A 16,471-nucleotide genomic window follows, 5' to 3' on the forward strand; every position below is an offset into this window, starting at 1 on the left:
CAGCCTACACCACAGCCACAGCAACACAAGATCCAAGACACCTCTGAGACCTACACCATAACTCATGACCACGCCAGATCCTTAACCCACTGATCAAGGCCTGGGATTGAACCCATATCCTTGTGGATATTAGTCAGGTTCTTAACCAACTGAGACACAAGAGGAATTCTGATAACTCTGACTTGAACAGGAGCAATTTCAGCAGTGTAGAAGATTTTTCAAACAAATAGTAAAAATTATCATAAGTGAATGAGATTTGAGAAACTATGTTTGTTTGGCACAAACACCCCAAAAACACAAGGTAATCAGAGCTTAATGCAGGAAGAATGCTCATACAAAGCAGTTTTCCCAAAAGGGCCTCTGGTTGTAAAATCAATTAGAATTTTTCAAATAAAATGTCTAAAAATGTGTTCAAGTAGCAGATCCTTCTTACTTTCACAGTACATTGCATTTATAGGTTCTTGGAAACCTGTTAGTTACTCACATTTGGAAATAAAGCTTGTAGCCCTTGTATCTATCTTAAAAACCCTCTCATGAGGATGAGTGGACAGGAAGGAAGCCAGCTAACCTAGGAATACAAGCTAAGGTGAGAAGTAATAGCCACTTTCCAATACTCTAGGTATGATTTGATCAAAGAGAAAGTAGATCTCTTCCATGTAACTCAGGAGTGAGCCAGAGCCAGTGTGGAAAGCTTCAAGGATCCAGATTTCAGTTCAACTTACAAAGAATTTCCTAGCAATTGGAGTAATACTTTAATGGAAGAGGTAATTCCTTGGAAGAAAATTATACTGAGGCTGCTGAGTGAAGTTTGAGGGATGTTTTTGCTTTGCAGCTCAAAATATTGGTGCTAGTCTACGCTTTCTTTTTTTTTCTTGAGATTTACATTTTAATAATTATTAGCACAATTTTACTCCTAAAGTTAGATTTCTTATCAATTACATTATCAGAAAATTCCATTGATAAAACATAGACCACTTACATATTTGTGTATCAAATATTTTATGTGCTTATCTGATATACTCACCAACGTAGGATGTTGATTTATTACTAGATGTTTTTTTTTGTGGGGGGAGGAGTAAGAAGACTTAATATGAAATCTCCCCTCTTAACAAATTTTCGAGTGTGGAATTCAGTGATGTTGACCATAGGTCAATGTTGTTCAGCAGATCTCCAGACCTTAATCTTCTTCCATAACTGCAGCTTTATCTCACTGTATAGCAACTCCCCATTGCCCCTTCCCCAGCAACCCCCCCACACACACTCCCCGCTGAAACCACCACTTTACTTTCTGCTTCTATATGTTTCTCTACTTAAGATGCCTCTTATAAGTATTATCCTACAGTATTTGATATTCTGTGTCTGGCTTATTTCACTTCGCACAATGTCCTCTGGTTGCATTCTTGTTGTTGCCTATGGCGGGATTTCCTTCTCTGTCAATGTAGAATAACATTTCATTGCATGTATATACTATGTCTTCTTTATCCATTCATCTGTCCATAAGCATTCAGGTTGTTTCTACCTCTTGGCTATTGTGAATAATGCTGCAATGAACATGGGAGTGCAGATAACCCTTTGAGATCCTGGTGTCCACATGATATTTGATGCTAGTTCACAACAAAAGAAGGAGCTTAGGTCAGATTGTTAGTGGATACACTGCTTCCTTCATCATTAAAGACTTGCTGTGGAAAGAAAAATGTCAATAGAACTAAGCAATGTACTTAGTGATACTCTTGCTGCAGTGGAAGGAATACTTTGAGTATTTTGAGTACTTTGACCATTGCTGCAATGGAAGGAATTTATCCATTAAATAGTAAATACTAGAGACTTTCACAGTAATCAAATATCACACTCCAAAATATACATAAATGGGATGTCCATTTAAACACTGAGATGTTTATTTCCCCCATTTGAAAACATGTTTGAAAGCCACATATCACAGTCATGTAAAACTGAAAAAGAAGATGGATTATTGCTATTCCCTGGTATTTATTGTAAGGAGTATATTTGTTGTATATACACCAGGCAGACTTTAGGTTGAATAGATTATACCTATTCCATATATGCATGTGTTGCCATTTAAAAACATAGACCCTATTATAAAATAAGAATTCATTGTAAGGTACAACTGAATTAAAAGTAGCTCTTCTTTATTATGTGTTTTCCCAAGCACATTATATGTTATATAGAAGTCCAAAGGGCTTTTTATGTGATGAATATTCTTTTTTCTTTTCTTTTTTCTCTTTTCTTTTTTCCTTCTCTTTTTCATTTTTTTCTTTTTTGCTTCTTTTAAAATTTTAATTATTTTTATTTTTTTAGTTTTTCTGAAGAATATTCTTACAAGAACAAGCTTGCTAATCTTGCAGGGCCTCTCTATCCAGCTGTGTAGTTTGCACACTGCAAAGGGCACAGGATGAGGGAGCAAGTAGGAGCTGCACCCTAGCCCCCATGTGCTTATCCAGCCATGAGCCCTTGCAGTGAAACTACATCAGGCCTGAGGTCACCAACCATCCCAGGTGTCTAGGACAGAAGGGTTTCCCAGGATGTGGGGTTTCACTGCCACAGCCAGCACCAGCATAGTTCCGGACAAACCAGGATGGTTGATCACCCTAAATGGCACATACATCCTAGCTTCAGCCTTGGAATCTTACCTATAGAATTTTAGGCCTGGAAAAGTTAAAACAGTGATGCCACTTTTTCATATCACTTCTTTTCTCCTTATGTTTTCAAGGTGAAAGAGCCCTGTAATCATGCCACCATCCTGACCAAGCCTGACCCAAGAACCTTCTGGACTAATGATGATTCAGGTATGATTGGAAAATAATGTAATGTATATGAAGTATTCTGTAGGAAAGCCCTACACAAAGGCAAAGTTTGGGGAAAATTTTAGTTTTACTTGTTCATGTCTTTATATCTAGCCCTACACCTGAATATACTCCACACTTTTTTTATAAGTCCATTAATTTTTATCTTGCTCTTCGGTATCTAAAGCATAGATACCATAAGGTGCAACCTGATGAACTGTGAAGTATATTCAAGTGTTGGGGAACAGAACATGATTCTTATTTCTTGGGGTAGAGAACACAAGAGTAGAATAAAGTGGCCAGACACCCTGGTCCAAGTGTCTCTTCCAGGGGAATGAAGGGATCAAAAAATCCTAACGCAAGTCATATTGAGAATACCTAGTGGAGGGCAGGTATGACTTGTACTATTATCCTGACATATAAATCTAATCAGAATAGAGGAATGTCATTTTCTGAGACCAGAGAATATGTTTCAGGTTGAGTAATCAAAAATTATGTTGAAGAGTTCCCTTGTGGCTTGGTGAGTTAAAGATTTGGTGTTGTCACTGCTGTGGCTCAGGCGCAGTTTTGATCCCTGGCCCAGGAACTTCCACACACTGCAGGCTCAACCAAAAAAAAAAAAAAAAAAAAAAAAAAAAAAAAAAATTACATTCAGATCAAGAACAGGGTATGTTCTTATAGGAAATTGAAGACATCTTTTTATTCTTTTTCACAAACACATTGAGCCACAAGGCCTAATTACACAAAGTAGAGATACTAGAAATGAGAAGGAAGGTTAAGCAAAGGAGCAAAATAATTAAGAGAGTGATACTAGAGCTTTCACCTTCTCTAATTAAATAGGGTCTAATTAAGTGGAGAAGAGTGGGGATAGCTAATATTTGTATTAGGCCTCATGGCTTTACAAAGTGTGTTCACAAAAATTAATTGAGAGTTTGGGCCCACCCTGTGAAATAGGAGGGGCTGCCTGTCCTCACTCTCCATGTGTGAGAGATGAGATCAGATGCCGAAAGAGGTTAGCTGACACCCCAGGCTCACGAGCAAAGAATGCCAGGGCTGGGAGTAGGATGAAGCAGAGTGCCTGCGAGCTCAGTTCTGTATCCCTCTTCCTAGGAAGAAGCTCTCCTTTAAGAAGCAACATGAGCTAATGGATGCTTTAATCTTTTCTTTATAAAAGAGAGTCAGAGACGGTGCCTATTAGCAGAGCGTGAGGGGTTGAAGAGGAGAGTGAAAAAACATTCAGCTGCCTTTTTTTAAGGGTCCAGACTTATGGTCTAAACTTATCAATTTCATGTCAAAAAAAAATTGTTCTGTCTTGTTTTACGTCTTTTGAAGAAAGATGAAAAAACATGAAAGTGAAATGGCCTATTTATGCCATCATTGTGGTCCATTAGCAGTACGACCATAAAATATGCTTTCCACTGGCTAATATTGCACTTAAGATCTACAGCACATATGTTGTGAAGATGCTGTGTAGAACAAAACATTACAAATCAAAAATAAATGATTCTTAAAGTTCTGTAAAGAGAATGGAATGAGAGGGGAATCGGTACAGGCTAGGTCCAGAAAATGATGCTTGGGCACTTTCTGGAGCTGGAGAAATTATGTTATAAGAAAAACGAATACACAGAACATGTACAGAAATAGCGATAAGAATGCTTCATGTGTACTCATCGTAAAAAATTTTTTTAAATTATTTTTGTGTCATCAACAAGGTTACAAAGATAGAGTGTCACTTCTGTAGCTGCTCATCTAATGAAGATTCCCCCCAATATCAATTCCCAGACTAAGGTCTCTGTCTAATGATTTGGTAGGGAGGGTAATTGTTCAGTCAATTACTGAGACATGGATATGAAAATCTTCACCTATATCAGTAGAATAATCTTTTGCTTTTTAAAATTCAGTCAGTTTTTGCTTTATATGTTTTGAAGCTCTGATATTAAGCACATACACTCTTATAATTGTTATAATTCCTGATGAATTGATTGCGTTCCTCTTTATCTGTGATAAAAGTCTTTGTCTGAAGTATTTTTCTCTGATATTAATATGGCCAAGTCAGCCTTCCAATACTTACTCTTCGTATGGTTTATCTTTTCTGTCCATTTTGTTTCAAGCTATCTGTGTCTTACAGTTAAAGTACTTCTTTTATAGACCCCATATTGTTAAGTTTTCCTTTTAAAAACTATCTGACAATCTCTGCTTTTTACTTGGAATGTCTGGACCACTTATACTTAATGTAATTTTTAGATATAACTATGCCATTTTGATATTTGTTTTTGACTTTGCTGTTTTTCCTCTTACAACTTCTCTAGAATTATTTGAGGTTTTTTTTAGGATTCAGCAGTAATTTATCTATTGACTTGGTGGTGGCTCTAAGGATTACAATTAATAACTAAGATTTCACAGGTTATTATAGGTAACTTGAAACAGTATAGGTGCATTTATCCTACTCCTCCTCCCATCGTTTATATTTTGGGTATCATATATATTACTTCTATATATGAAATTAAACCTATAGTATGATATATTTACAAGAAAACTATCTTTTGTATTTCCCAAGATGTTTACTGTTTCTGTACTTCATTTCTTCTTGAAGATCCAGTTTTCCTCAGAAATCATTTCCCTTTAGCTTGGAAAAACTTCATTTAGCATTTCTTATAATGTAGTGCTTCTCTAGCAATGATACATCTCAGTTTAATTTTTATGATATGCCTTTATAAATGAAAATATTTTTATATTATTATAGAAGGACATTTTTAATAGTGTTCTTAGAATTTGAATTTGAGGGATGCAATTGTTTCTGCTGTGGTTTCTATCCTGCAATATGCCCTTTCTTCTTTAAGACATCTAGAAACTTAACTAAAACTTCTGTGTGCCTTCAATTCTGTTAAGTGTAAACATGAGCTAAAGCAACTCCACAGCCATCCTTCTGCAACATGCAAATTTATGAGCCTATAAATGAATTCTTTACAAAGACAATATTCTAGTAACAATATGAATTTTGTTAGGATAACTTTTATCAATTCCTGAAATAATTGTGATGAAATTATTTCATCATTTCCTATCAAAAATATATTTCAGTGAATGAATGGATATTTCCATTCAAAGCCAGCCATCATCAGAGAGTATTTTACTTTTTTAATCTAATGTACAGTCTCTGAAACACAGTCTAAGTAGAGTTAAATAAGAGTGGTAACTAGTCCAGATTGCTTGGTAGAAACAGAAGTTGAACTAAAAAATATTTTGTTTTGAAGTAGGGAATTCCTGAAGGTTAGCTCACCCTGAAATCTGGTGAAAATGCCTAAATTTTCCTACTCATTATCTTTTTGTGTGACTACCAGAAAACGGGACTGGTGGGCTCAGTTGCCATATGCAGATATGGTAGTTGGGGAAATGAAAGTAATTTTTAAAAATTTTTTTTAAACATAATATGAAAGTAGCATATGTTCATCGTAGGAAAGAAATGGAAAATTAATCACCCATAATCCCCACACTTTTTTTCCTTGGACTTGACTCTCTCATGCATTCCCAGCATTTGTTCTGACAATAAGCAAACAGGCTGCACAAGTTAAGGCTCTTTCTTCCTATCTTTGTTTTCAAGCTTTGAAACCTGAGCTGTTTGTTTTTGCACACCTTTGTTTTTCAATTGCTGGTCCTGCCTTGGCCTGCAATATCCCCTTAAATGAGAATTTCGAGGTGGGATGAGTTTCCCCACACTTTCAGAATGTGTGTTTTTCCAGTACTATTGTTAACAATACAGGTACTAGTCTTTACGTAGAGTTAGTTAGATAACGAAGCAGCTAAAACAATAAGGTTGCTTTTACAAGGACCCTGATTTTCACTGGGCACCTGTGAAAATGTAGCTCCTTGCTGTTCTCCGTGGGCTTTTTACTTGAAGTCACTTTTTAACAAAATGTTATGCTACCCTTGAGAGTTTCAAAATTTCTGGATTTCTTTCAAGCAAAAATCAAAGAGCAAGATTCATTATTGTGCAAATTTTTCCCAGAGGGAAAATTTTAATCTTGCCTTATATTTGCAGGTTTATGCATTATTTCTTTCTATTTTTAATGCTTCATCACAATTTAAGATTTGGTCTAAATTTCTGGGGATGTAGAAATCAATATAAAATGACATATTCATATTTATGCGGGAGTAGTAATAATTTATGTACCAAATGTAGAAATGAAGTGATTCATAATTTGAAAACATATGGACTACAGAAATATTTCAGTGTTTCAGAGAATACGTAAAATTAGATCACTGTGTTAATATAAGGAGAGGGAGGACTTCATTACATAAATTTTTAAAAGTAAAGAAAACATAATTTCTAGATTTTTTTCTAAAAAAGCAAAACACTCATATTTAATGTCTAGAAAACAGTTGCTTCTTCCCTCAAAATATGGCATAACCTAAAAGAAAAAAATGTGAGAAAAGTTAAATACAATCTGCTTACACGGAAACTTTCCATCTGATGTTTGTCAGCCACTGTGGACTTTACCTCTTGCTATTAGAGATAAAAAAATATGTGAAGGAGTTCTCATCGTGGCGCAGTGGTTAACGGATCCGACTAGGAACCATGAGGTTGCAGGTTCGATCCCTGGCCTTGCTCAGTGGGTTAAGAATCCGGCATTGCCATGAGCTGTGGTGTAGGTTGCAGACGTGGCTCGATCCCGTTTGCTGTGGCTCTGGCGTAGGCCGGCAGCTACAGCTCCGATTCGACCCCTAGCCTGGGAACCTCCATATGCCACGGGAGCGGTTCAAGAAATGGCAAAAAAAACAAAACAAAACAAAAAATCTGTGGAAACATGAAGATCTCTTAAGGGAACTGACTTCATTTACTCAGGTTCTGTTCTACCTTTAAAAAGTAACTGTCTCTGAAAAAAATCACCTTATCCACAGTGAGGAATCCAAGGATAACAAAAAGCCACCAATGGAAGCAGAGATGGAGCTAGGCTTTGGAAAGGACAGGTGTGATCGCAAGAACTCTGCAGGCTAGGCTACTTCGGACTTCCTGCTTCTGCAGCTCAAACTTTTCAAAATTGAACTTGGTATTTAGTCCCTCCATCTTAGATCAGGAAACTACAATCGTCCTCAGTTTCCTGAGCCACATCTCTCAGGCAGCTGGACCCACATCAGAGTGGACCAGCAGACCATCTGGCCATACTTCTCGGGGAGTCATGCGGGGAGCAATGGGAAACGGCTGCGTGTTTTACGTTCTGCTACGCTTAGTGCTGTGAGCCCTTGAGGAAGGCGGCCTGAGTCTGCCACCAATTGCAATGCTTATTACCAGCCCGACTTCGGACACATGATGTCACCCTTCTGTGCTTCCATTTCTTTCACCTGTAAAAATGGAAAAGTGTGATAGATCACAGAGTTTCATGAGGGTTGGAGGAGATAAAGCAGGTAAAGTCACTTAGAACTCTGCCTAGAATGCAGTAGTGGTCAGTTTATGACAGTTCTTCTTACTTGGAGAAAGAATTATGTCATTTATCCAAATCCAAACTCTCATCCCCCTACTCCTTATAGGATTTACAAACTATAGTTTGAAAGAATACATTTTATTTTGTCATTACTGTTACTATTTCACACTTTTCTGAATCCATAGCTTGTTTGTGTGGTGTGTGTGTGTGTGTGTGTCTTCCTTCCTGAACCAAGACGCTCGTTATTCACTGTCTTCTATTATCTGGATCCCCACACACAGGACTGATAAGCTTCCTGAAGATAAACATGTGGCTGGAAAACCCTCAAACTGGAAAAAACCTTAGACATTGCCTCGTCATTTAGATAAAAAGTCACCTTCTTAAGCAAGGATCCCCAAAGCAAAACACATTTTTGTTTTGCACAACTTTAACCATTTACAATGGTTTAGAGGGTTCCAAGTTCAAGGAAAGGTTGTTTATTCCATGAGCAGCAAATGTCATTTCAAAGCTTTTCTGTTTAAAGATAGAGTCATGCTCATCAAGCATTTCAGTTATGTTTGATGGCAAAACGTTATCAAATCCTACCCTCATGACGGCCCTGCTGCCTGCCGAGTGCTCAAGTGCGTGTGTGAATGTGTGACCATGGACTCAGTCAGCTCAGTGCTGAGAAGCCCTTCCCTCTTGCTCGAATTGTGCTGATTAAGAGTTTAGCTTTCTGAAGTTTCACGGTTGGAGCAAAATCTGTTTCTTCCTTTGTTAAACTCAGCTTTCTCGTCACCTTGTTTATGACCAAAGTTACTTGTTATTTCTGCTGTTTTACTCAAGGCTTGCCTAGCCATTTTTTCACAATGGCTGATTTTTCTAATGCCCTAGCATTAAAAAAAAATTTTTTTCACATCGTATTCCCTGAGCCCATTTTATTTATTTATTTATTGCTTTCTTAGGGCCACACATGCAGCACCTGGAAGTTCCCAGGCTGGAGGTCAAATCTGAGCAGCAGCTACCAGCCTAGCCACAGCCACTCAAAGCCAGATCCTGAGCTGTACCTGCAACCTGTATTGCAACTTGCGGCAAAATCAGATCCTTAACCCCCTTGAGGCCCTAGAAATGGCAGGTGTGGCCCTAGAAATGGCAAAAGGACTATAAAAATTAAAAAATTTTTAAAAATAAAATAAAAATCTAGTGGTTTTTTAGTTACAGCGAATGTTAAAATGTTCTAATATATTTTATTATTTTAAACATGTTAAAATATTTAACCTTTGACAACCTTCTTTTTGCTCAAGAAAAGGTCCCGTAATACATGACATGTAATACATAAGACAGTAATTCAGGAGGTTATAGGAATCTCATAGGAAAAATAAGTTTTAAAGGGGTTTGGGATTGTTGCTTTATTTATTTATTTTTTGTCTTTTTGCCATTTCTTGGGCCGCTCCCGCGGCATATGGAGGTTCCCAGGCTAGGGGTCGAATCGGAGCTGTAGCCACCAGCCTACACCAGAGCCACAGCAATTCGGGATCCAAGCTATGTCTGTGACCTACACCACAGCTCACGGCAATGCCGGATCCTTAACCCACTGAGCAAGGCCAGGGATCGAACCTGCAACCTCATGGTTCCTAGTCGGATTCGTTAACCGCTGAGCCAAGATGGGAACTCCCTGGGATTGTTGCTTTAATAACAGAAAAATTTATCTGGTCGAATACAAACATAGTTTTCAAAATGTGAGGGCAAATTATTTTACAGCTTTAAAATTATATGTAATGGGGAGAATAGGCCAATGACTAATAATGAAAATGGGCTTTCAGAGGGATGAAATGGCCCACAACGCGGGATAGGTCCAAAATGGAGAGCGAGGAAGACGAGGGTGGAGAGATGGGCTGGATGGGTGCAGAGCATAGGAGATGGAGGTTTGTATAAACCCCAGATGCACAGAGATGAGACAAGAAATAAAATTTAGGGCAGGGAGTCCCCAGCAAACTCATAAAATGAGTTGATTAAAGCAAATCAATGCTAAAATTCTTTCTTACTCTAACTCCTTTATTCTATGAAGGTGTAAATTGACAATAAAAAAAAAATTACAAAAGGATTGAGGAAAAAAAAAATGCTTTAGGAGGAGTTCCCGCCGTGGCTCAGCAGGTTAAGAATCCAACTAGTATCCAAGAGGATTCGGGTTCAATCTCTGGCCCCAATCAGTGGGTTAGGAATCTGGTGTTGCTGTGAGTCTGTAGGTCACAGACTCAGCTCAAACGTAGCGTATTGGTGGCTGTGGTGAAGGCTGGCATCTGCAGCTCCGATTTGACTCTTAGCTTAGGAAATTGTCTCAATGACACAGGTATGCCCCTAAAAAAAAAAAAAAAAAAAAAAAAAGAGATTTTACGGTGGACTGGGACCTTTGGAATAAACTTCAGTGAACAGTGTAGCTCTGGGAACCCTGACCCCTTCTCCTCGGAAACACATGACCATCAGCTCTTCCCACTGATTAAAATTTTGGCTCTAGAGGAAAATTTCCTCCTACTAGTTCAGCTGCACTGTTCTTATGAGTATTAAATTACACAACACTCTTGAGTTTTCAAATCATTCTCCCATACCAAATCTCATCTGATCCTTCCAGTCACCCTGAGGGATTAACTGAATGGGTGTCAACCCTGAGGACACTCAAGAAAGTTAAGGGCTTTCTTTGCCCAAAGCTAAATATTTAGTCATAAATTCTAAAACACAGAACTGAGGAGTCAGATCTCCCGGAAACTCCTCCAGTTCTCTTTCTGCTGCTTCAGAGAGGTAAGAAGGGAGCTTTGACAGGAAAGAACCTTGAGTGTGGACACAGATTTGGGGGGAACAGCAGTAAGCACAGGATGAGATTCAAATGGAGATGTGATCTTGCCACTTGGCAGAAGGAGCTGGGGAAAGGAAGAAATTGAGACACATACAGGGTTTGCTTTGCAGAAATTAGATACGTTGACTCACACAACTTTGTAACTGTACGCCTATAAAATTTGTTTTAAAAAAATTATTCAGGAGTTTCCGTCATGGCGCAGTGGTTAATGAATCCAACTAGGAACCATGAGGTTGCAGGTTCGATCCCTGGCCTTGCTCAGTGAGTTAAGGACCCGGCGTTGCTGTGAGCTGTGGTGTAGGCCGCAGCTACAGCTCTGATTAGGCTCCTAGCCTGGGAACCTCCATATGCCGCAGGAGCCGCCCTAGAAAAGGCAAAAAAAAAAAAAATTATTCAACAACAAAAAGGAATAAGAGGATCGGCAGCATCTTGGAGGTGCTGGGACTCAGGTTCAAGCCCCTGCCTGGCACCGTAGGTTAAGGATCCAGCAGCAACTGCAGCTCAGATCTGATCCCTGGCCCAGGAAATCCATATGCCACTGGGCAGCCCAAAAAGAAAGAAAAGAAGAAAAAAGGAAAAAAAAAAAAGAAATTAGATATGTTGATCCTCTTTCTGCTCAACGCTCTTCTAGTTTCCATAGACAAGGAAGGAAGAGTTTTCTTCCTTGAAAGCTTGAGTAAACAAACTGGAAAGACACAGGTGGACTATGAATAAAATAGTATAAATACAATTCAAAACCATGACATCTGCCTACAGATATGTGAAGGATTGGATTTAGAACAGAAAGGCAGATTATTTTACTGGTTAAAAGTAGAGCTTTTGGGGAGTTCCCACTGCGGCCCAGTGGGTTAATGATCAGGGTTGCCTTTGTGGAATTGCTGGGTTTTGTTGAGGTTTTTTTTTTGGAGGGGGGGTTATTCTTCTAGAATGGTTTGTTTTGTTTTTTTTTTGTTTGTTGTTGTTTTTTTTGTCTTTTGGTTGTTGTTGTTGTTGATGTTGTTGTTGTTGCTATTTCTTGGGCCGCTCCCGCGGCATATGGAGATTCCCAGGCTAGGGGTCCAATCGGAGCTGTAGCCACCGGCCTACGCCAGAGCCACAGCAACGCGGGATCCGAGCCGTGTCTGCAACCTACACCACAGCTCACGGCAACGCCGGATCGTTAACCCACTGAGCAAGGGCAGGGACCGAACCCGCAACCTCATGGTTCCTAGTCGGATTCGTTAACCACTGCGCCACGACCGGAACTCCTGTTTTTTCATTTTTTAAAATTTTATAGAAGTATAGTTGATTTACAATGTTGTGATAATTTCTGCTGTACAAAAAAGTGATTCAGTTGTACACGGACACACATTCATGGCATGCCTAGTTTGATCCCCAGCTAGTGCAGTGAGTTAAGGATCCAGCATTGCCACGCCTGTGGTACAGCGACTCAGATTCAATCCCTGGCCCAGGAAGTGAGAGGGAAGTGAGTGCAGCCAAAAAAGAAAAACAAACAAACAAACAAAAAATAACAACAACAACAACAAAAAACAGAGCTTTTGGTATCGGAAAAACCTAAACTTTGCATTCTAGCTTTGCCATTACTAGCTATGTTGAATCACACAACTAATGTTTCTCTCTTTAAGCCTCAGATCTTACGAATGTGTAAAGAAAGGACTAGGAGTGCCCGTCGTGGCGCAGTGGTTAATGAATCCGACTAGGAACCATGAGGTTATGGGTTCGATCCCTGGCCTTGCTCAGTGGGTTAGCGATCCAGCATTGCCGTGAGCTGTGGTGTAGGTGGCAGACGCGGCTCGGATCCCGCATTGCTGTGGCTCTGGTGTAGGCTGGCGGCTACAGCTCCAATTAGACCCTAGCCCGGGAACCTCTACATGCCACAGGAAGCGGCCCTAGAAAAGGCAAAAAGACAAAAAATAAATAAATAAAAAATAACTTTAAAAAAAAAAAAAAAGGACTGTAACAGTTTTTCATGAGGTTATTATGAAGATTAAGTGAGAAATTGCATTAAAAGCGCTAAAACAGAATGCTTGCCACTTAGGATAATCACGCAATGCTAGCTGTTACAATAGTTGCACTAAACGGTGGAAGTTGTAGAAAGGAGATGTTCCTTTCTGCTTATCCGTATGTCTTAGCATCATCAAAGTGCCTGGCTTTAGAACATGCAGAAGAGCTATTCCTTAAGAAACATTCATGAGGCTATTTGAACATAGTCTAAGAAAGAACTTTACCAACTGTTGAAGTTGACAATGGTCAAGATGACGGGAAGCAAAGGTGAGTCCAGTGAAAACTGAAAGAGAAAGCCTGTTTATCAGGAACATAGTAGGGAGCTCGGATCCTGTGCTGCTGTGGCTGTGGCGTAGGCTGGTGGCTACCACTGCAATTTGCCTCTTAGCCTGGGAACAACCATATGCAGTGGGTGTGGCCCTAAAATGCAATAAATAATAATTAATTAATTAATGGTAAATGCAAGTCTTGTTAAACAGAACTTGCCAAACCAGATTTATGTCGGTATACAAAAAGATATATAAACAACATGATTCAGGAATGAATTTCAAATACGTTTCTCAAGATGATCTATGTTTGTGTTCTGAGGTTTTAGATTTCCTAAACGATAGTTTATGAATTGTGAAAAAGAATCACTGTAGGGAGTTCCCATTGTGGCTCAGCAGGTTAAGAACCTGACTAGTATCCATGAGGATGTGGTTTGAGCCCTGGCCTTGCTCAGTGGGTTAAGGATCTGGTATTGCTGCAAGCTTTGATGTGGGTCATGTGGCTGGGATCTGGCAATGCTGTGGATGTGGTGTAGGTTGGTGGCTTTGACTCCAATTCATCCCCTGGCCTGGGAACTTTCATATGCTGCAGGTGCATCCCCGCCCCCCAAAAAACCTTAGAGAAAACCAATCATGGATTGAGGATTGAACTGGGCAGGATTTCTAAAGCTTCCTGGTTTTGCTTTTGCCTGGAATTCCATGAATTCATAGTGAGAATTCCGGCTATTTCATGCTCATTACAAGCTTCGGTTGGAAGTCATTTATCTCTGATGAATAAAAAAAAAGAAAAGAAAAAAGAATCATTGTAGATACTAATGATAGTAATAGTCTTATTTCTTTGGAATATTTTCATTAGATATAAATCAGGAAAGAATATAAGGAAATTTTAAGCATAAAGTTTTTACAGATAAATAGCAGGAGAGTAACTTCTTTAAGTGACCATATTTATTTAGTTTAGAAAGGGAAGTATTATTCAGGATTCCTATCTTTTACTCACATCTGTTTAATTTCTTCTAATTTTCTTGTGGTCTTAAAGCAACAGCTTGTTTTCATTCTTTTAGATGGCATTTATAGCTTTTGTGAAGTAGTGATTATGGAACAAAATAGAAAAAATAAATCATAGACGTGGTTAATATATCTGAAACTCCTAACCAAACCATCAAATAGTTTTTTTGGTGCATTTGTGTATGTGTGTGTTTGTGGGGTCTGTGTGAGTGTGTGTAAGAGAGAGAGAGAGAGAGAGAAATAACCCTTTGTTAAAAGGAAAGATACATTGGTATCAATAATATCTTGTGGGGGAGTTCCCTCTGTGGTGCAGTGGATTAAGGATCCGGTGTTTCCAGAGCTGTGGTATAGGTCACAGTTGCAGCTTGGATTTAAACCCTGGCCTGGTAATTTCTATATGTCACAGGTGTGTGTGTGGGAGGGAGTATCTGTTGGGATGGGATGACTACATGCTCTTAGAAAATCAGACTTCAAGGACTAACTATGGAAGTTCTGATCAAGGACATAATAATAAAGACAAAACTGAATTTACTCCCATTAACTAGTTTAGAATAAATATCTCCACTTAAATGTGTCATCTGAGCAAAGGCTCAAAGCTTTTAATGTTCATCTTTGGGTTTTAAACTGAGAAATAAAGATAAGTATGAGAAATTATGGTAGGCCCAGCAGAGAGATTTATTCATCAATATATCCAATATTTCCTGAACATTGATTTTGAGCAAGGCATATATTTGGAAATGAGGAAAGACAATTGCATAAAATAATCCTGCTCCTCAATGTCTCAAATTACTAGAAAAATACGTGAGCATGTGCACAGATTCCTAAAATCTTTGCTCTGGAGTTCCCGTCGTGGCTCAGCAGTTAACGAACCCAACTAGTATCCTCAAGGATTTGGTTTGATCCCTGGCCTCGCTCAATAGGTTAAGGATCTGGCATTGCCTTGAGCTGTGGTGTAGCTCTCAGATGCATCTTGGATCCCACATTACTCTGGCTGTGGCATAGGCCATTGGCTACAGCCCTGATTCAACCCCTAGACTGGGAACCTCCATATGCCACAGGTGCAGTCCCAAAACAGACAAAAAAAAAAAAAAAAAAAAAAAGAAGATCCTTGCTCACCTGATGGGGGTCACTGCTAAATGGTAATGAGAACAGCAAGGTTATTGGTGGTTTTCACAGTTGGGAATGAATATCAAAACTTCAAGGAAACCTGTAGGGAAATGGCATTCCTGCCACATCTCCTGCAACTCTAAGAACAGCAAAATTGCAGAGGCATAATGGACATCTCCCAAAGTAACAGATATGCAGAAGCCATAGCTTTTCAGGACGTCTTTAGGCATCATAGTCTTAAGGTGTCATAGTCTTTCATCTGGGGTATTTGGCTACTTCCCATTGCTAAGTTGTGGTGCAACTGTGTAAAATATAAAATAAGCTTTGGGTGACCTTCTGCATTTCCCACAAACATTGTCTAGTGCCAAAATGATGCCTTGCATGCTTTTATTCAATATCTTCAAATGTATTAAGGGGATGGTCAGATATCGTATCAGAGTAATCTGTGGTGTCAGTACATCACAGTAAACTTTGTTTGAATTTTTGTTTGATATGCTGGTGAAGTGCCCAATTGTCATAGGGTTACAAAGAATAGGTTGTAAATTATTAGCTAAAAAGTGAGTGGGAAGCTTAGGAAACAACAGAACCCAAACATTAAAGCCCGCCAGGAATGCTCTAAAAATAGTGACACCATACCCAAATCTACTAAGCACTAAAAAAAGCAAATGAAGATGTAGGATCCTCAGGAATAAAAAATACAAGTCTGCAGGTTATTATCTTTTCATTTTTCTGTGTGAGATGAAGCCCCAATGTCATACCCTCAAGGGATGGCTGACACCACAGAGTTACTGATAGAATCACTGAGTTCTGTGTTGGGTCACAGAAGTGACCAGCTACAGGACAATAGCCCCTTTCTGGGACATAGATGGAGGCCAGGGATGAAGGAAAGTCTTCTCATGGGGCAGAACTTAAGAGAAGGTCACCTTGTTCATTTTGCTTGGAAGGAGAACTGGCCAGACATGAGATTAGAATATCCATTCATGGGCAAGAAGAACAGCAAACATCCTGCAAAGACTTGGCATCCTCTTCTGGGGAAAGGGT

The 16,471-nt window shown here is 39.1% G+C and overlaps 1 protein-coding gene across 2 annotated transcripts in view; it reads left to right on the top strand.

Moving 5' to 3' along the window:
- The window catches only part of SGK1 (serum/glucocorticoid regulated kinase 1), a 127,834-nt gene that overhangs the window by 95,523 nt on the left and 15,840 nt on the right, over nt 1-16,471 (top strand). For both annotated transcript variants that reach the window (XM_021078492.1, XM_005652668.3), the window contains one exon: nt 2,729-2,804. In XM_021078492.1, coding sequence (XP_020934151.1) covers nt 2,729-2,804 — 76 coding nt within the window. The remainder of the gene's footprint in view (nt 1-2,728; nt 2,805-16,471) is intronic.

Source organism: Sus scrofa, chromosome 1 (assembly GCF_000003025.6).
Source record: "Sus scrofa isolate TJ Tabasco breed Duroc chromosome 1, Sscrofa11.1, whole genome shotgun sequence".
NCBI classification, from domain to species: Eukaryota; Metazoa; Chordata; class Mammalia; order Artiodactyla; family Suidae; genus Sus; species Sus scrofa.